Consider the following 22,479-nt stretch of genomic DNA (forward strand, 5'->3'; position numbering starts at 1 on the left):
CGGTTTTAACGTTTTTTATGGAGCTGATGTTAGTAAGTCGTTTGTTTGATATATGATGGTAGGTGTTTCAACTCAATCTTTCAAACGCCATTTCAATCATCTGGAAACTGCATCCTTCCAGGCTTCCGATAGTAACAATTGTTGCTCTTTGCAGCTTAAAAAACGAAATTGAGCTGAACGTCAACTAGGACATTATTAGCTCTATAAACAAAATCAGGAGATTTTTACAGCTGCCCTTCTCAGCGTTATGCCATGTTGAATTGACAAACTTGAGTGTTGATTTTAGCTTCATATACATAAAGTACTCATAAATAATTTTGCCTCGTTAATTTCACGACATGTTGAAAAGAACCTTACACATGTCACCGTGCTTGGCCGCCTGAAACTTGGTTGATCAGTTAGTATTTGGTTGGTGGGTTTGTCCGTATCGAGTTAGTATTTCAGGGTGAAGGATTCTTTGAGATGATGTGTGAGGGTGTCACACTCCAACTGGAACCAAAAAGGTCTCCCCCAATTGAAATGTTCTGTCCCACCTGGGTGATGTTCTCTGTCAATCAGGACCCCCCCGCCGTAGCCCCTGCAGATTCATCATCAGCCAACATTTTTGCATAGGTGGCGTTCTTTGTTCCGTAGCAGGACATTTAACACAGGGAAACTTAAGGGAAGTCTTTCAGTACAGGACACTGTCGTCTTCATTTTACATGAAGATAAACATAGAAAATAAGAAAGACGCAACATCAGATTATATGCAGTTTTATTTTCTTGGTTGGTTCTGACCAGTGAATAACAATCCTCATCCATTCATATACGACGCGAGGTGGTAGTCACAAAAATGAAAGCCTTGTCCCTCTCAGCAAAACTGAAGTGATCACCAGTAGACGTGGCGACATCATACAACAGCAGTTTAATTCATAGGACTGAGTTGGCACTTATACTACTAGATCCACCAGAAGCCGTAGTTTGACATGTCATGTACTTCCATCTCCAATTTAGTACAGCTCTTGATAGATTTCGCAGTAAAGGCCTTTACTCATTGCGTTGATGTGAAATGGCTGATATATATTACTTTTCTATAACATGATAAGAGGGGCAATTGTAAACTCTAAGACAACAGCACTATTCTCTGATTAAATATTATTAAATACAGCATGACTTATTGCTTTTGATGCTGTACATGGCCCCTGACATCATGGATGTTAGAGCTGTTGAACTACGGCATCAACTTCAGCTTGGACTAGGCCTGACACAAAACTATCTTACATCTAAACATTTTAATTCAAAAATACTGTGATGTTGTATTGTGATACTTTGGTTCATTTGGAACCGTGAAGTGTCTATGATACATCTCCGGTGGGTTAAACACTTAGCACTTACGAAATTGAATTAGATGAAAAACGGTTATTTATACTTTCATTATAAACTTCAGCGACACTTTAATGATGATGCATTTTTACCTTGGTGAATAGTCTAGAAATTAAAAGATGTATCCTATAATCCGGCTGTGATACATATGCATGTCTATAGGGTCGATATAGCGATTACTATAATAATTATAATAGAAAAATAAACATCATTTGTTTCAAAGCATCTTTCGCCAGACTTGACACTGAACATCGAACCATCTAACTCACACTTGCACTTATGATCCCAGTATATGTTCCAACTATAGAGACTCTGACGACCAAACACAGTATTATGTCACATAGTCACTGCAAAGAATATCTTACAGCTCATCATAAAGAAATGAATACGATACAAATAAAATATTGGGTGATATCAATAATTCATATATTTATTCTTGGTGATATGAATAAAGACTAGCTAGTACATGCGTTTTCTGAAAACTTCATGTACATTTACACTCGGACTTTCAGTAAAGACTGATCATTTACTAGTCTTTATGCATATCGCCAATTAAGTTTTAACATTTTATTTGCACCATTTCCAATGAATATCAAAACTTTGGTTATCAAAATGTGATGCTTTTCTCTAAAGATTGTTTCACCTCACGCGAGGTCTACCAGACTACCGCATAAAACTTGCCTTCGCTTCTACGTGCTACAGCCAAACAACAATATCATTTTCCCGTTTCAGATGTGTCATTGAAAACGGACTGTCACGATAACCCCTTATTTGAAGCAGATATCCCTATTACCAGGATTTTAGCTTTAGAGGAATTGGGATGCTTATAACTTTTCGTCTGAACTGATTATTTGGTGAATTATTGACACTTGAATATGAATGAAACATAAGTTAATACTTTTCGATAATATTTGTGCTTGTGTTTATATCAATCAGTTTTGCTGGGAGGGATAAGGTGTCGTTATCATACTACTACTACTACTAACTACTATTTACTACTTACTACTATTATATACATACATCAACAAATACACAGAGGAAATGTACAAGGGCGTGACCAGCTTGTGGCAACGTTGAAAACAAGCCAGAAATCATTCACATTCAAATCGAAAATGAATTTTTCTTACACTGGTGCCTATATGCTCATAAAAATACATCAAATGCAATAATTAGACTTGAGATTTATCAAAAGCAGTTTGAAGGGATGTTGACATGGACCCACTTCTAACTATATTAAAGCTAAGGTCTGCCAACTACATTGGATAAGAGAGAAAGTTTTATGGTTTAGAGGAATTATTGACATCTATATTCTACATTAGGTCAATCATAGATTTGATTTATTTATTAATATATATTGACATGCCAAGAATTAATAGAGACTAATTTTTATTCATTCTTTATATAACCAACTACCACTTGGAATATAACATTTGTAAGAGGAAATTCGACTTATGCTTAATGCTTTGTCACATGTAGAATTGCGTCAACAGAGTTCTTTTAAATGTCAAAATTCTACAGAAGATGGTAAATATTAAAGGCGTTATAGCGATTAATTCCATTCTTAATTCTTTCAAATTCTCTCAATTTCTTCTTCATCGACACATCCCCGTATATTGAATAGTAATACCGTATTTTCCATCAATCGAGTGCAAACTACGACATTGAACCATGACCTCGGGTATCCATCGACTGCCCCATTGACAAGTCTAGATTGAAAATGAATCCTTTTATCCCATATTCCACGGTAACCGGACTTCATTCCCTGTCAACAACCGCCGCATACCTTATAGGTTTGTTGCAATCTGTACATGGGAATAACTGTTTCACCCAAGAGGCTTAACCGACACTTCTCTTAAATCTAAATAAAACGTTTAACACCAAATTTGAGTTCAATCGAGTTCATGACAATCCTTAGGCGTTTTTCAACATCTCAGATCTCAAATAACCGTAACGGGATCAAGTTTTCCTCTCATTTTATAAAGGAGAACACACTAGGAACAATATCTACAGCTTTTATTCAGTGACTACCTACAATACAATCAAGAATTAATAAGACTTATCAATTCTTGCTACAATCTACCCTATGAAATATCCGAATACAAAGGGTCAATGTCAACTGGTAAGGATGAGGAGACTAACTTTAGTGGCCACTAACTTTACAATAACTGTACAGAGTTTATTAAAATGATGAATATACAGCAGATACAGCATGATGCTGTGTGAAGCAGTGATGACTGCAGCTTGAATGATAAAGGCAATCATAGTGATGAATGACACAAGGATGATACGAACTGAAGTGGTCTTCTTTTGATGTACACCTACACTTTTAGAAATCAAGGTTTATCATTTGAAACTAACCATTCAAGGTTTTCGGCTAACAAAAAATATACACCTTTCCAGAAATGGGGCGCTGAGTGTCCGAAATAGTGATGTCATAAGGGGAAACTAGGCCTTATGGTGGAGGGACAAAGGAGATAGTCATGGTTGACCAACACACTTGAATGCCTTTAATGACGGACAAGGGGGAAAAAGTTAGTTCCAATGCAAGCCACTGATTTCGGGAAGCATGTATAGAGTTCTTTGGTAAAATGAAAAACCCAAATGGTTTTTGAGATTGTGAACAACCTCTTAGGGTTAATCACTTCGCTGAAAACCTCTCAGCGAGAGGTGCATATTTGTTGTGGCCAAGAATAACCAATCAAGGTTTTTTGTTTTTCAAATCTTAAATTCTAAGAGTGTGTATATATTATATGAGGCGCTGAAGCCACAATCTGACGCATCATGAATAGTCGAAATCACCATAAAATGCACGTTTTGCTAGAAACTAAGTGTCTTTCTCCACTACGCACAGTGGCAAGTTTCATGCACAAGTATTAAGCATTAGCAAAATTAGCAAAATAAAGAAGAAAAGGTCACACAAATTACCCGAAAGATCCTGATTTCTTTATGAATTAATTTTTTTTCAGGTAATTGCCGACGTTTGAGTTAGAAACGCGTTCCTCACACTATGCTACGTATTTACATGCCATCTGACCGAGGTTGCCATGGTAATCATACTAACAATACTAGTTAACCCTTTAAGGAAGGAGTTGTCTTGGGAAAGCCACTGTCCCTTGATGTCTATTTTCATTTCCAGAGACCTCGCGAAAAGGTTCCAGCGACAAGACCTTACTTGTGTGTGTGTAAGGAGCAACGCTGGCGGCCACATTTGTTTTGGTTATTCTTATCATAACCACGATAACACTATGCATCAAAGGGTTAAATATCTATCAACAACAAACACTTCCAAAATCATTATCACACTTAACATTTAGTTCAGCAGTTTTGTAAACAAGAGAATGCCGTCTTCATGGTTTTTTTTCTTCCAAATCTCCTAAAGATTGTCTTAAATGGACAAGCATGGCGTTGGTTTTTTATAAAACGGCTTTCAGCAGAACCTAGACTTCTCCAACAGGATCACTGAAAACTTTGCAATAACCAGTGCACTAGATGTACCAGTAGACCTGCCAACAACTCGCAAGTCATGTCAAAACTAGCGAAATTGATTTGTTAAAGATCAGCATAAATAGCGTCACGGTACATATGGCGGTGTATTATCCACCAAACACCTTATCAAACCAGGTTGTCCCTTTAAGATGTTCAAGCATCGAAGAGGAGTACGCAGTGCCAGCTGCCTATAGGTTTAAAGTCTACACTAACCCATCGGCATTTGGCCTCGGTAAGACACTATGTACTTTACCTGTAGCAAGGCTATACTGCCACGAGACATCAACCAGTCCTTGCATTACTCAGCCATTCACTTGGTAGTATCAAAGTATCCAGGCAAATGAATTGAATGACATGACCCCGCATTCCTTGCACAATCACAATTCAAGTTAAACATTTAGAACTTGCAAAACCATTTATTCACTGGTGTAACCGGAGGCATAAATTTTCAAATCAAAATATCGAACAGAATGAAATATCATGAACATTTAAAAAATACCGCCGGTTTTAAGCCATGAATCTTTTATTCCAAATAGAACTGTCGTCCTCCCTCCAGCCAAATGAAACTATAGATTTCTATTTTCCCCAATCCTACATCCTAACTAACTACCTATAGTGAAAATGTTGTCCGATGGCATCTAAATGGTATAAAAGGAGCTATATACATGAAGTACAATGCTAAGCAAACCACGTCCCCTATATGCCATAGCCCTTAGCCGCAAAGACACTAACAATAGGTAAAGGCGAGACAAGAGATGGTAAGACATATTGTCAAGATTCTGCATCATCTACAATGGCCTTGACTTTGTTTTAACATTGCTTTAATGTTTTATTTCAAGTTGACTGAGGTATAGACTTTTTGTGCTTAGGCGTACATAGGATCTCCAGACCAAGGGGTGGGACCGTTTGCCAGAAATACAACACGATTTCCCCCACATCCGCACATCCAATCACCCGCTCTGGCTATGCACCTACGAGTCGGCAGATATTACATGGACTTGGGCAGACGACCCTTCATAACCTTGACCTGAACAAAGGTCACGACAGAACGAGTACTGCCTCAGGAAAATACCACGAAAGGGATGCTAAAGGTCATGGTCTTTCGGCGCAAATACTATTCAGCTGTGGTGTTCTCTGTGTCAAGCATTAGGGGAGTGGTTTCCTTATGCGAGCAATAAAATTAACAATTACTTCAACAAACATTATATTAATTGTACACTATGTACATCTTCATTTGAGAAAACAAGAAAGGTTCAACATATAAAAAAAGAAAATGAGCCGATTTTACTCTGGTCCATCCATCATGGGATGAGAAAGATTTGGCTAAATCTGATCTGATTCAAAATCATGTATACATTCCTTAGCAGTTGGTGGTTTTATTCACAGCCACGAGTCGAAAGTGGGCAGGCTACTTTTGCTAAAAGTACTGGCACATTTAAAGGGCCCTTATCCTCCTCATACAAATGTTTCACAAAAGCGTTTTTTGCGGTCTGTGAAAATTTATTAAACTACTACCCGTTTCTTCAACAACAGGCCTAGCTGAAATGATGATTGTTTAAAGAAAAGAAATAAAAGAATCATTCTGATCATTGCTGTATTGCACGAACGGTGATTCTGTGGTGTTTTAATAATAATTTCCATTCAACCCCTAAACTGTCCTTAAAGGACGAAGTCACAACCAGAATGAAGGGATAATGTCATTTTAAACATGTCTAACTAAATTAAGGAGACATAGAAGTTAAATGCTGTTCTTGAGCAAAGCCATCTCCCGAAGTATTATGCAGAAACAATGAGTCTTTCTGATCCACCCTTCTCCCACAACGCCCTGATGAATAAACCAGAGTTTAAAACCAAAAGAATAACAGAATAAATGCAACAAGTCATCAAAACATGTACAATTTTCGCAATAATAAGATAAAAATATTCTCTCAATAAAGACCTTGCTATGGTGCCAGGGTGGAGAGTATCCATAACTATGTAACTCGATTGTATTCTTTATTACATTCACAGGGTGTACCAAAACATTTTCCCATCAACCAGATTGCTTCTTATTGTTATTTCCAAAGTATTTTTAATGAATGCCCCCAAGAAATACTCTTCACTAACCAGCAATATAAACAAACGTTTGTTTCTGAACGTGCTATTAAAAGTATATGACAGTTTGTCATCATCCATCATAATCAAACCTAAGCATAAATAAACCCTCAGCTGCAATCTATTTGGTTGGAGGACATTTTCGAACAGCCTGCGAACACTGTAACACTGAATAGTTTATATTGCCCTTTAGAGATAAATTCGATGGAGATGTGCTAAGAAAATAAATAAGAAATGTTCTTTTCGAGGATATCAAAGGACGTTTTTTTGTTTTTCACTTTCAGTTTTAACAAAATCTCATATATTCCAAGTTTAAAACTGTCAACGGAAACTGACAAACTGATAAAACTTACAAGATTGCAGTGCCTTGATATAGTCCGTCAAAAAATTGAGAGAGCACTTATAATTTTCTGACCAACAGGACATGCTGGAGTTCTTAGATGGTTAGATAGTCGCGGATAGTTAAAGTGATAAATAACGTGCAACATTGTATTTAAGATTTGAAATAAATATATCTACATTCTACATCACAACATGGTGAAGTTGATCAACATATATACAGACTTATTGGTTACTTTAAAAGAAATAAAATTCTGCAAATAAATAATCGGCCATAATGTCTATCTTGGTTCCCAATTTTCCCCAAGATTGAGGATATTCGTTTTGCAATATTGAATCTTAATCTATCAACGATGTATTGACATTCTTGAAGGACCTCCCTATGTTTGATTTTCCTTTGATCGAGAGGATTAGTCAGCGTTCAATTTTAGTTTCTTAAAGGCCCATTAAAACACTAGAACTTGCTGACTCAGGAGGTAGGCAAAGGCACATCTTGTGGACCCTGAGCTTCAAGTTCTCGACCACACCCTACATAATGATAATAGTTTTGAATTCCACGTCCCACTTTGAATAGCATGCTGTTTTGTTTTGAAATGAAGAAATGAAAGTAATGAAATGAAAAGAAGAAATGAAGGTTTGAAAGACAGAGTAAGAGCCACTCATAAATGGGTTGAGGGAGAACCTTGATACCAATATCCACCGTCCATGATGCAATACGTGTGATAGAAGAAAGAAGAAGTTCTCTAAGATTGATAAATGAGATGTTGTATCTCTGAATATGGTACAATAACTTGTTAATAATGAAAAAAAAGAATATTGCGGGTAAAAACCGTGAATCGTATTGTACTAACATATATTGATATATTATTTTTCAAATATTTCGAAAAGGAATTGTCAATTACTGATTTATTCCTTTTTTAAATATTTGAAATATGACACCGCCATGTCTCTTTACCCAACCCTACGTGATATATCAGAATCATAACTAGTCGGAGCCAGTTTCCATTGGAGCAACAGTAAGTCCAATTTTATCACTCTAAGCTATAGTTGCCAACCATGTAAAATAAGTTAGAAAGAAAACTGCTTTACAAACACTTGAGGAAAATGTGTTTAAAATATTGAAGTTATTATAAATATACGCATGTGCCTATGGCATTTCGATAAATATTTTTTAAATTCTGTGATTCGGACATGTGTGGCATACTATTCCAACACTTTGAAGAGAAAATCGATCAGAGAGGTTTGATTCCTTAAGATGCGAAACGTTTTCTCCAACTCTTCAGTATCTTTCAATAATAGTACGCAATCCATATGTGAGGATCCGTGCATGCACGTGCATTGGCAAAACATTGCACAAATTACAGGCAGGCAGTAGCCAAGCTTATGTTAACCACTTTAATGCTTTAGAACCCTTTGATCCAACAGTAAGTCTCCAGACTAGATATTACCACGTACAAAACCCATAACCCGAACAAAAATATGACAGTAAATATCTTCATCAACTTTGGCCCGCCTAATTCTCCACCAATACACTTATGCCTTCTTATCATCATTAGTGTTATTGCAACAACGGCAGAAATGACATAAACAGTTACAGAGAAGCCGAGAGAACCAGGTGGAACATTGAAAGGTGTGCCATCAATGGCATGATACACTGCTGCAATCAGCCATGCTACTCCGATGCCCAGAAAAACGTTGACCGCGTTACTTCCCGTCACATTACCAATCGACGAGTCAGCATATGCGTCACCCACTGCGGCCACTTTACTGGCGAATGTATCTGGAAAAGAAAACAATGAAATCAGATATGTCAATCAGATTAACTAGCTTAAATGTATGATATTCGAAGAGATTTTGTGTTTTTCTATATAAGACTTCTATAGGTACAGCTCTATCCACTCGTAACATGTATTGCCGGGGCAAACAGTCCACAGTTACATTCAAGAATAAATCAAACCTGAAAAACCATCTGTCCAGATGAGTTAACTTGGTGTTACATGTAATGCAGAGATCGAGTTTCATCGCAAAATGCGACATGCAGAATATGCAACATTTTGGAGTTGACCCACACCACGGCATTGCCAATGTGATGTCTTCTTAGTCCTCTAAATGTGAGAGAATTCGAGCCAACAGTTTAAAAAACGTTCTTAATGAAAAAATCCACAGTTTTCCTATTATGCATTTTCAGTTTTCAATGAATACCAAGCACCGAAGCTATTTTTCGCAAAATCGGATATACGTTGTGCCTCGTTTTGCGATGAAACTATTTTTACTAATAGTTCGAACATAACTCCAGCTGCAACTCGCAGATAAGCTGTGGAACAGAGCATCACAGTTAATTAAGACTAAATCGTGTTGGAATGACAGCAGAAAAGTACCGTGCTATTTGCTTGTCAAAGAAACTGAAGAAATATTAGTCAAACAACACCAACAACATTTCAACAGAATACAAACAGAAATGAATTAGTTTTAACATGCACAACTTTCAATGATACAACATGATAATATCAGAAGACCTCGCTCTGAAGCCTGGAAAACAAGAGCAAGACACAGCCGGTGGATTAGTCATCCTGACTCTCATGTGTTTGCGTCACCACTATCGAGCTCTGAGTGATTTAGCGATCTCAAAACAATACGGGTCAAGATGTTCTTTGATAGTACTGTGGTTAACTCTCTTGACAATCACCAACTCTGTGGAAAGAATGTCTGCTTTCGCTTTCGGAGTTTCAGATTTCCAATCCCTTAATCAGACTCCCAAAGCCCGATTTACTGTGACCGGGTCTGACAACACGGATAAAATGGTTAAGAAAATAATATCGGTCACCCTCGAAAAGCTACATGTACTAGGACCGGGCCGGAAGCAAGGGAAAATGCAATTACATTTTTAGCTATAGCTTCAGGTAAATAACGCCAAGATTTAAGCAAGACTAGTCTATTTTCACTGATAGATGTGACCTAGTATTTACAGTTTCTACCATGATAAGCCGCGAATATATCGAGACACCCGAAACCTTGGTTTACACATCATTATTCTCTTTTCATTGTTATAAGTTCAGTAGTTGATATTAGGAAATTTATTAGATAATATCGATTGATTCTAGCACTGGTATGCATCACATTTGCCACATCCTCTGCTAATTATCACCTTCAACTCATTGGCCTTATAAAATTGAAAAAAGAGCATTTTGAAAACGGACGCATGCTGCATTCACAGGTTGTACTTGTCGTATTTTCTTCACATGCCGATGGGCAAGTTATTTTTATTTAAATGGAGACTATAGGCAGGAACTACTTATGCAGAATAGGAGGTCACTGATATGATTTTGGAAAATCTATCCAGAGAATGATCTTAGACATGTTTGAGTAAGTGAATCTGGAGACTCACATCAGGTTGGTAGTTGAAGCAATAAATGGAGTTTGTTATAGTTTGTTCATAAGAAAACTGGCACAAGACTATGATTTGGGCTCACAGCTGAAATTCTCTCTCTGTAGAGATTGACGCAACGCCTGTATCATAGGATCAGTTATTTTATGAGCAGAACTTTGACTATTAATCTGTTTTCTTACTCTAAGGAACACATTGGTATCGAGCACTCAGAACACCACATGCTTCAAACGGCAGGCGAGACAATCTGAGTTGACTCTTACCTAAAATTTGATTCAACAAAGGACAAAATGACAAATTCGCTGGAAGTTCTGCCTTAGGTTGTCCTCTTGAATATTCCATCGACCTTTTCAAAATGGCTCCCATCGAAAACAGCCATTCCTACTGTTTACAAGAGCCGTCTACACTACGTGTCTGTCTCTCCCTGTTATCTGACTTTCTCCAGACTAATGTAATATGACCTGAACTGATGGTCAGGTTCGCCCAATGAATATGAACTCATGCAAATGGAACACATCAAAAACCATCAAAACACTGACTGTTCAGCGACAAGAATTGGTCATTTGTCCACGAACATTTTATTGTAATACGAGGACATGCTATCAATTGTACACCTTTACGGGTACATTACAGGACACGTGATATTTGCCATAATTCATATTAATAGCGCTTTCAGTAGGATGAACAACCGAAGGCACCTAGGCAGAGCTGTGAGCACAGATGCGGTAAGAACGGCAATACCCTTCAAGCTTTTTTGAATATGACCCTTGCAATCACGCGAAGAGGGCACAGTAACTGCGGCATGCATATTTCCTTGGTATATGTTGCAGAAACACTTATGTTCAAGAACATTCACCATATTCCTAAAGGGCAGAATGATACTCAAAATAACAGGCTGCTTTAAGCTAAAGCTTAAGATTGGAAGATAACTGGATGGCGGATAAAAAGATAATTTAAAGGAGGATGAAATACAGGACACAGTATATCGCAACATTTACTGATGAGTTAGTATACGAATGGCGCTTCGGGTCTGGATGAGAAGTTATATCTCTTCACCTTTGGGGTTCACCACCTATCCCTGTTTTATGGACGTTTAAAAATGAAATCGAGCAATAAACAACACCTACAACACGAATAAAAATGGTGCCAGAAATGACAAAAGGTCTTGAGAGTGTACAGTCAGATGCAATTATCCAAGTCCTTCCCCACTCTTTAGACGCTTATTGTTACAAAATCGTCCTTCCCTCTGATAGAAGCAATGAAACTTTCGACCATGATGTAATTTCCACAAGTCCCAACATGACAAAGGAAGAATAAGAGACATTCTTTCATATCTTAATTTTTTTGGATAATGTTGGACCCATTGTCATCCCTGACCAGGACAAAATTAAAACATGTCAACTGTGAAAGCCACTCACCTGGTACACTAGTTCCTAAGGCCACAAATGTGATAGCTGTCACGGAGTCCTTCATGCCTACTGTGCAACCGAAGCTTGATGCCAAGTCTCCGATAACGGCTGTCAGCAAACCAATCATCGAAATGGAAACGACAAAACAGGCCCAGCCACTCCAGTAATCTGGAAAGAATAGAATGTAAATTTATTGAAACATTGAAATATTCCTATTTGTTCAATGACTCCACAGAAATAAATCATTAACTTTGACCCTGGCTTCTATTTGGTTCAATTTGTCAGTTAAAGTACCATCATTAACATCCAGTGAATGAAAAGTTGCTTAAACTTGTTAAAACAATAAATTGGGTTGAGGGCATAGCTGATAATAAATATAAATTAGAAATATCAAATTCTTATTCATACCTAATTACTTATTACAAATCAGCAGGGAAAGAGGGAAGACAACCAGAATATGTGTGCGTTTTTTATCAATTTTACAAATAGAAATAGAATCAGAAATCTTCATATGGCTGTACTGTACCTGTGGGTGGGACACAAGCAAAGAGCACCTTCCAGAAGATGGTAAGGAAGTGCATGACATAGTCCATGCAGGATGGTAGCTTTTCTTCATCTTCATCTTCATCATCATCACCTGGAACATTGAAATTTAGATACAGCTATGTAGCAGCAAATAGTTACCGGTACCAGCACTGTTAGGGTTTGAATGTTAAAACCACGAAACATGGTTAAAATGGCAAACACGACTCTTTGGCCCAATAATACAAAACCAATACATGAATACTTCTTTTTGCCAACAGCAAGGATTGTTAGCTTATCTATCTCACAACAGCCACGCAATTCCCCCACTTGATCTCAAAGCGACCTTGGACTCAGAATTGAGGGAGGTATTGTGGAGTTCCACTGCATAATTTTGGCCCAAGGTTTCTGCTTCTTGCATACCGAGGGTTGGAAGTAAATGGCAACGGAATACAAGGGTTGGACTTTGTAGCTGAAGTCAAGGTCGTAATTCGCACACTAGTAGTAGTTATAGCCTTTGGAGTCTGAAAGCAGGTGAGGCATACAGACATTGCTAATACAGATTCCACTAGCATATTGAAGTTATTCTAGCCTGATTACATTACGACAGCCTAATATGATAGAAAACCTCCCAGTCCAAGCTTATACAAAATGAAACAGATGTAAAGAGTGATGCAGGGTTTTGGTCAATGATATAGTGTCAATATTGATCCACATTGAATTCAAGTGTTAGATTGCTAATATATTTCATTTGCAACCAAATTTTCCTTATTTCATTTCATTTCATATGAATAACTTTCGGCAGCATTGGCAGAGACATAACCAAGAAAAGCAAAATATAAAATCTCCATCAACCTCGATGAAAGCAAGAGATTTTAATTGAAAAACAGATTGATTTTGTGGTATGTAACTATCGATAATTAGGAATTGTTCCCCACAACCATGGTAAATGAGACAGAAAACTCACAACACGGGCTTGATGCTGTAGATGTTATTCTATACTGTAAGCCTGGACATATCAGACCTGTATCTGCTAAAATTCAGGTAACATCCCTCACAACGCACAACATTTGCATAACAATACATATCACATTCGTAAGGTTCCCTGAAATGTAGATCTCTCTTCATGGGTGCACTCTGAAGTGCACTTACAACAAGTTTGTAGAATACATGTAGTAGGTGGTATTGATAAAGATCAGTAAATGCTTTTACTTATGTTTTGTACATAAAGTGAATGAACATAAGGATTTTCCATTAAAAAGCATTTACTTGTTACATTATCACTAATTGTTTGATAAATGTTGCAAGTGATGTTACTGCAGGTGGCAGCTAACGTATCTGACACTCCCCTCCACCCATAAGCTAAAAACACAAGTTCATATTTCTAACTTAATCAATAGAAGAACACTTTTTTTTGACTAAGATTAAATGACTACTAAACTAACTCTGAGAAAAGTTAACAAATACTACTAACACGATCGAAAGAAACAAGCTATCCAGGTTTACAGTATTGACAACAGACACAGGCAAAATTGACATTATGAAAATGAAAGATCGGAGTCTCTGTCTCATTTAGCTGACATATCACAAATCAACCATTTCGACCAGAGCTTGTTCAACTGAGACAGGAAGATCACAAACTCCACAATATTTCATATTATAACATGCTATCGTAAACTGTCTTACATGAACTTCAGTTGATATTGGTAGATTTTAAATTTGCAATCATATTGAAATTGGCAGGGTTACCTTTCAAATTATACAAGATAAGCATCTTTGTTAAGTTCAACGTGTGTGGTTGGGAGTTAACTACCATAATATATACATAGTCACAACACATAAAGTGAGTGTCCTAGTGCATGACACATGAGTCAGGCTCACTCTCTTTGGGTTTGATATCCTTAAAGATGCCGTGGGCTTGTTGTTCATTTCATCTCTTTGTGTGTTGTGACAAACTAGTTGTTATTTCCATGTAAACTAATGAGTGTGAAAACGACTTACTGATGTGTTGATTGAAAAAGCTACAAATTAAACTAAACTGCTGCCATAATCAAACATGAACTAAAGACAAATGGAAAACTGAGACCTTTTTACCATTGGTTAACTTACTTGACTTATCTGTAGAAGGAAATTAAGGGAACATTTTATCAATCAGCCTCTGGTTTAAGCACTTTACTTTTAAATTTTCTCTTTAATTTCATTTAACTAAATCAACTAAGCCTCTGTGTTTTGGTCAAAAAAGTGCCTCATTATACAGTGTCTTCAGAATACTTAAACACTAGGAACTGACTTGCAATTAAAAAGTTCTTTGTTTGTTGAACTGTTGAAAAGCATTCAGTGCATCGCTTTAGGTATTTCTCTGCATACTTCATTCACCATCGATTCATCATCTAGGGTAGACAAATCAAACCATTCCGGCATATGGAATAGTATTCAACCTATAGGCAGTTGTGTTACAGAAGGCAAATAAAGTATGACTTATAGAGCCCATGCATACATGTAATGCTGTTCAAGTGAACAAAACAAAGTATGAAAAGAAGTTTTTTTCTCACTCAGTATAAACAGAGCGAAATTTTACATGCACTCTTTTTACAACATGCCCAGCCGGGGAGTTGCATTGGCATTGCCAATGTTTTACAGCAGGCTTGTCATCACACACTTATAAATATTTAAATTGAGCATAAAAAACCAACCATAGCGACAACATTTCCAAAGTGCTCCAAAAGCAATTTCAGAAGCAAATTGTTGAAGCTGTTTAAAGCTGATGTTGAGGCAAATTAAGGCTAAGATCATTTTGGACTCGGAACAAATCAAATTGTCTTCAATTTTTAACAACTTGCAGAAAGATGGCAACTCCCCTCAATAAGTGTGACTTTGTATTTATCTACAAGTAGCATGTGCAAGTCCCTTCCAACAGCTATCAATGTGCAAAGACTTTCCATGTCCAAAGAGACATACCATTTATTGATAAAAGTCGAGATCAGAGGCAGGATTGAAGATGTGTGTAGAAAAAGAGAGCAAGATTCTGTTAACTGCTGATAAAACACCAGCCCAGCGAACTGAGGGATACTAAGTATTTTTTACAAAGGCCTGAAGGTGAAAGAGAAGCGGGATTGACCATTGTGAAAAAGAAGGCAATAAAATATCCTGAACGACTGAATATTATCATTTGATACCCCACTAAGATTTAACCCCTCCTCCCTTCACTATAATATATGCTGATGCCTTACACCTTGGTCAGTTGATAGTAGTGTATAGCACAATGAATGCCAAGGTATTTCACATGTCAGATACGGGTATGTAATGAGAGAGTGTTATCAAGCAGTGCAGTTGCAGACATGTGAGAACTGTGCATAACGTCGTCAATACACTTGTAATTCGTTTTATTCCTTTCATGCCACCACCATGCAATTATTGAGAAGGATTTGTACCCTCATCATGTTCCAGCAAACCACAGCCCATCTGTGCATTGCTGGATTAAAAACTTCTGTATCAATGGCAGATTAGTTCCCGACACACTAACCAGGTAACAGAGATGATACTATCACGTTTTTGATGTGTTTGACCATATCTAAACTTATTTCAAGGTCAAACACATTTAGGTCACCAGGTCAACCGTTCCCAATTGACCCGCATACTACTCTAATGATATTTCGTATGCTCTAGTAAATGGACCGGGTCACAATCTTCGAGGTTTGTAATTTATAGCAAGGCCCCAATATTTGGAAGGATAGACCAAGATTGTTGAATACATAAGATCCAATTTTCCGCAAAATAGGTCACGACCTTCAAGATGGCAGCACCAAAAGTAGGAAGGATGCCGGGCTGACAATAATAATTATTGCAGGGTTATTGTGGAGGAGCTCTGTATTAAGCATATAGTATCAGAATATGTGTACAACAGTTTATATTACCTCCGTCTACATCTTCTGATACATCAAAGAACTGCCTGCCATGCAGGAATTCAGTAAACCTTAGCTGGCATTATTCGAGAAACCCCGCCTTCCAATGATATTTTCCATAAAATACGAGTGCGTCTTCTTATGAGTCGCAATGACCCCTATCTGAGTTTATCTCCGATATATCAATATTTCGTCTACTCAGGAACTAGTGAACCGCCAAAAACCCTTACCTGACAAGATGGGCAAGTGAACCAATCAAAGAGACGGCGTGTCCAGGATATAACAGGACAAGGCAACTGTGGTACTGTCATTACGTTACTCCAACCTCTTCTCCCTCACCGGAAGACCTGCGTGATTATGCCACTGCGCCTTGCCGCATCTCTTTAATTGTCCACCTATCCATATGTGATGTTATCAACGGAAACCAGACAGCTGTTGGAATTACGAAGGTGAACAGGTTTACTTCAACATATGTATCATTCATTTAAAAAGAAGTAAATTTCTCTTCATAATTTCCAATATTCTAGTACGGGTTTCCAAGACAACACCACGAAGTAATCTTACGCCAAACACGTCCAGCCACAGCAGAAAAAAGCGTGATGTCCACAGCCAAAGAAAGCGACATCAAGCGAAAAATGATAACTCACTACCTGCACTGACGGAGATGGCCTCAACAAACTGTTCTCTCCAAGATGACGTGCCCACCACAAGGGACAAGTTGGCCTTCTTCAATAATTTATCCACAGTACTCTGAAAGAAAAGGCTATTGTAAGTGGTGGAAGTTTATCAGTTGTTTGTAAAAATGATGAAAAAGGCACATTCAAGCACAGGCAAGCACTGCAACAATCGCTTCTTTGGTAAAATAGCTGTAGATCAAATCAATCGTCCTCAACTGAAATACAAATAATAAGCAGAGTATTACCCCAATGAAGGATACACACATGATGAAGTCGAGGCCAATTTTACATGTTTTAGGGTTAGGCTGGTCAAATATGGTATCTACAGTAACCAATGCTGACCTTGAACTCCATGCTCTCTCTGATGGCCACTTCTATACGGGTTGTGTCGCCAAGAATTGGCTTGCCGAGCTCTGCTAATCGCTCTTCTTCGGTGAGAGGCTCGCCGGAATTAACCTTGGCGTGGACGTCGTGGGCGCCAGAGTCTTCATCCTCATCCTTTTTGCTCAGCCATCCCTTCTCTGTATCACGTAATAAAAGAAAGAGCACATGGGTAAGACAATCTGATAGAACTAAGACAAAATATACGAATTGGGGTCAGAATTATTTTTTAAATCCTGGGCAAGATCATGCTCATGGAAAGTGTGATGAAGCACAAAAAGTGAACCTTCCAATATCAGGTTGACCTATTGGTATGTACACGTATATGTCAAGACTATCTTAAGAGGAGTGGGAATGTTTTTCGACGAGACTACTCTAGTCGCCTGCGGTGTTTGCTGGGTCATTTCGTCAGAAGCAAGAGTTTCAAATAAGTGTTTGGCTTTAAGAATCAGATGATAGACTCTGATTGTTGTGCATCAGAAACCTCTGCCAAAACAAAGTTCTGCTTTGTTTCTACCATGAGACAAGCTCATATTATGCTGCTGATGTAGGAAAACATAACGACGAATGATCGAGATCAAAAAGGCTCAAAGCCTTGATATAGACTCAGAAATTGTCAGATTCCATTTGCTTTCTATGGAGAGAGCAGATGGTTCTTTAAGACACTTTTCTATAACTTGATAAAATTAGTCTCATGATAAGCCGTTAGTAAGGCATCCAGAACACCATAAAAGTGACAAGATTTTAATTGAAAGAGGTTAAAATCATACGATTTCTTGTGGAAGTATTACAACTTTATATTAAACCAACTTACAGGTTAAAATCACAGTTATTAACATTACATTTAAAAGCTTGATAGCAAAAGAAGTGGTCACTGTGGGTTTTCCAAAAATGAAGCACATTGAACATAAATATATCTGGGTTTAACAGCGCTCGCCAGAAGCTTCACAAACAACGAAACAGAAATAACCGGGAAGATATCCAAAGTAATGTATGCCTTCCCAGACAATATGAAATAATGCAATAATATAATTAATTCAACCAATGTCCAAAACAATACATCCGAGAAGCAAATTTTTTATTATTAGCATTGCATTCCGACAACGTATAACGGGAGAAATTACAATGAAACAAATTGATTCATAAATAATCTTCTAATGTTGTCTTTAGGAACCAGGAACCAGTTTTTCACATCAGTTACTAGTTCTATAATGTCGGTAGTCGGCTGCCAAAATTCCAACGTCCAGGTCACGCCTTTCAAGGCCTTATAAGTTTGCGTGCCACACCACAAACATTCTGCAACTTTATCATGTTTCTGGAGGGACAAATATCTGAGCTTGGTCTCGAGTCAGATACTGATTTCGTGACTTCTTTTCGAGGCAGTAAATTTAGGTGCTTAATGATCGGTGGAATTGTCTTTTATTCCATTCTCTGCAATCAAGGTTACATAGCAATTCATTAAAAAGCTACCTTTATATTGCTACAAAAAGTGAATACTACTATATGAACTGCAACATTTTTGCCCGTATTTATTTTATTCATAAATTTTTCACAATTTGCCAAAATTTCTGAAAAAATAAAATGTTCACCATTTTAATTTTGATCAATTATGAAATTTCTCGTAGTTTTTCCAATCAAAAAATAAATTTCGCGATATTTATCTTTGCGAATCGAAGTTACAGTACCATGACGGACCAAGAGCGGTTTGGGAGGGGCTGCATCGACTTCAGACAAAATCCGCTGATTGATTTAAATGAATCGTCCTAGTAAATACTTATTTGAAATATTCATCAAGTTCGGGGAGAAAAAAAAATAAGAAGGAAGTAGGAAGAATATTTCGCCCGAGTGGTGCAGATAGCGGCTGCTTTGACACCATCTATGATCACCACACAACAACTTGTGTGGTATTGATAATGGAACAACGGTTCCTCCTGCAAAGGAAAGTTATGTTACGCGAAAAACACGAAACAAACATTAAACCCTACAGGGACTGAGGACAAACGAACCAAAAAGGTTACATAGTTAAAAGTTCCGAAATATTCCAAAACATTTCAGAAAGTGGAACAGTGCAACAGTGACGTACTGGTATTCTCTACTTCTGCGTTTCTTTTCTGGTAAATTGTTTTTAACGAGGGGTTCAGGAAGCATTGATAGTCCTCAGTCCCATATGAGTAAGACAACCTATCACAAGGTACAAGCCTTCATGCTCATTATAGCTGGGGCTAACATTATTACATGTGAAAGATATTAACAAAATACTATATTTAATACTGAATCATGCTGTACATGCAAACGGTCATTATTAAGACAAATGTATGGCAAATAACCGCAATTGACTGTAATGGACCAATACAACTCTACTAGGCTAACCAAGGCATTCGTTTCTGAGTTTGGATGCTTCTGACCTTAGAAGGTGATTCTTCTGAGTGACAAGGTGTGGATCCAGAACAAATTGTGTAACTGCTAAGGCACAATTGGCATATAAACAACTATCAAATGGCGAAGTAAACTTGGCCAGTACAATGTCATGTAGAGTAATACTGGTCGATTCAAATAAGAAAATAAAGAAGCAGCTTGATTTGACGGTTCCATGCAGATTTCCTGACGATCGCATCATGAGATACTTATCTTCACCACCAGATCCAGAGTCAACTAAAAACAGAAACATAAGGAACACATATGTAACAGATGAAACACATGTGTGATGCATGTGTAACACATATGGAATAAACCAAGGTGATGGAAGGTCCATGAATCCAGTGACACAGACCTAAAACAATTTGTATAAGAACGGCAAGTGAATTGTAACACACGCCATGAGAGGAATATGTGTTATAACACCATTTAAAGAGATATGTGTAACACATTACAGAGGGAATAACATTGTTGTGAATTCAAGTAGAAGAAATGCAGTCATTGTAAGAGGTATTGGCTGGGCCCCTCCAAATCCACCTCGGCTTGTTTGGCTAAGAGGATTCAGCGATGAAGGAAGGGCATGTTTTGCAGAGCGCCTGCAGAGAATAGGGGCTATATATGCACCAAAGTTAAAAGGAAATAAGGTGAATAAAATGATTCCGTCTGTCCCAGAGTGTCAGTTATCTGAAAAATATTGGTGAAATCTATCTAAGAAATTGTACAGTTTTTCTCACTGGTACTGGCAAGACCGATATTTAGCCAACTCAATACCACGGGTTGAATTAAGTAATATATTTCAGAAGGCAACCTGAAGTGATGTTCTGGTCAATTTCATGGCTTACAATGCCATAAAATGTTAGTGGTTTATAGCAAGTACCCGTTATATACTTCATCTAATGACATTCGAACACACAGACAACACTTTTCTAAATAGCAGTATTAATTAGGGGAATAAGGAATAACAAACTGAGGAATAAAAGTAAGACTTAGGAAATTTAAGGAAAAGGACAATGGAGATCTATTAGCTGCGGAAGGTAGGGAATCTATTAGTTAAATGCATTGTCAGAAACTCGAGCAGCTCGAGTAATGATGCTGTCTCAGCATCCTAGGGCTTATACAATACAACTTTGCCAAAGTGTGGAATCAGAAATCAAAACCTAGACAAATTTTCTTCAATCTCCTATGACTACAAAGTTGCTGACGACCAGATAAAACCTAAAATGCTGCCAAAAACAAAGGGAAAACAAACTTAGAAATCAAAACTTCAGATTTCTGAACTAGGAAAACTCCTAAGGCACAGGAAAATCCTCGTTTGTTATTGAGCCACATAACTGAGACAAGACAAACTGTTAGCCCACCAAAGCAGTCCACGAACCATCAACACACACTATAACAGCTTCACAAGTCACAAACTGTTGAAGGGAAGCTTTCTGTTGACTGATGCATTGATTACTTGGGCTTTCCTCTAAATACTTGTGCATCAGTGCGGTGATATCATAGCTACTTGACGACACCACAGCAAAGAAATAATATGTTAGTGGAAGTAGTTGGCCTGCATATTGTCCTCATTGTTTAGCTAAGAGGTTGGATGGGTGCATGTACGTTGAGAATAAGATAATTTTGGCAGAGAATGAAAAGCGAGCTGGCAGCAGATGGCCTAAAGTCTCTCTCTTGTAAGATTTGACTGACTGACAAAATCAACCAATGACTTGTTTCGCAAAGGATCGAAACCTATGATTGGTTGAAGTCATTACCATTTGCTCGCACGGCGATTCCGCATTGGTTGTTGTTGGTTTCACAAGGCTAAAGGAAAGTATACAAGCCACTGGTAGGAAATGAGAAAAAAATAGTGCCAAGGTTTCCTGTTAATAACTCTACAATGTAGTAATGCCTAGGTGCCTTAACTGGAGCGCAATGGTGTAAAAACATTTGCAGTGTTTTCAATAAAAGTCAGCTATTAATTTACTTGAAATCATGGTTGTGTTCAAATGTGTTTTGTGCTAGTAATCTTACTTGAACACCAGTCAGGAGTTACCATAACCTTACAGGTGGAAGCAAAAGTTCTGTTATGATTCATTTCATTTATAGGGCAGGTGTTTCTGCCACAACTCCTGAGAAGTGCAGTAAGGGTTTCAAAATGAATGGTGGCATCTAGAGAAGAGGTATTAGCAGGAGACGTACTGGAAGAACGTTTTATTTTTGGGGTAGAAGCAGAATTAACAGACAGGTAAAGGACGGACAAGTGTTGTGAAACATTGATGTTAGAGCTGGATACCATGTGTCCAAGGAGTCTTATACCTGGTGATGCTGAAAGAGTGAGAAGATAGGGAGAGATAAGTGGTGCAGGAACGTGACGAATAGTTGCGGATGATGTTCTTGATGTGCGTATGAAAAGATGATTGGGTGTTGTCAGGCTATTAAATTGCTTGAAAGCCTAGACATATTGACAGATGGTAGTGCAAATCATTACATTTGTACTTCTACCCCTCATCTTTTGATCCGTACCT

The 22,479-nt window shown here is 37.7% G+C and overlaps 1 protein-coding gene across 7 annotated transcripts in view; it reads right to left on the bottom strand.

Moving 5' to 3' along the window:
* Positions 1 to 22,479, bottom strand: part of LOC135485669 (sodium/calcium exchanger 1-like) — a 111,840-nt gene that overhangs the window by 4,666 nt on the left and 84,695 nt on the right. For 2 of the 7 annotated variants that reach the window (XM_064768012.1, XM_064768007.1), the window contains 5 exons: positions 20,186 to 20,209; positions 17,519 to 17,706; positions 17,147 to 17,249; positions 12,602 to 12,712; positions 12,085 to 12,243 (listed from right to left, as the gene is read on the bottom strand). In XM_064768012.1, the coding sequence (XP_064624082.1) occupies positions 12,085 to 12,243; positions 12,602 to 12,712; positions 17,147 to 17,249; positions 17,519 to 17,706; positions 20,186 to 20,209 (585 nt within the window). Of the gene's footprint in view, positions 1 to 737; positions 9,062 to 12,084; positions 12,244 to 12,601; positions 12,713 to 17,146; positions 17,250 to 17,518; positions 17,707 to 20,185; positions 20,210 to 22,479 lie in introns of those variants that run through there. The other 5 variants (XM_064768014.1, XM_064768013.1, XM_064768009.1 and 2 more) reach the window with 4 other exon arrangements.

This window comes from Lineus longissimus, chromosome 3 (genome assembly GCF_910592395.1).
Source record: "Lineus longissimus chromosome 3, tnLinLong1.2, whole genome shotgun sequence".
NCBI classification, from domain to species: Eukaryota; Metazoa; Nemertea; class Pilidiophora; order Heteronemertea; family Lineidae; genus Lineus; species Lineus longissimus.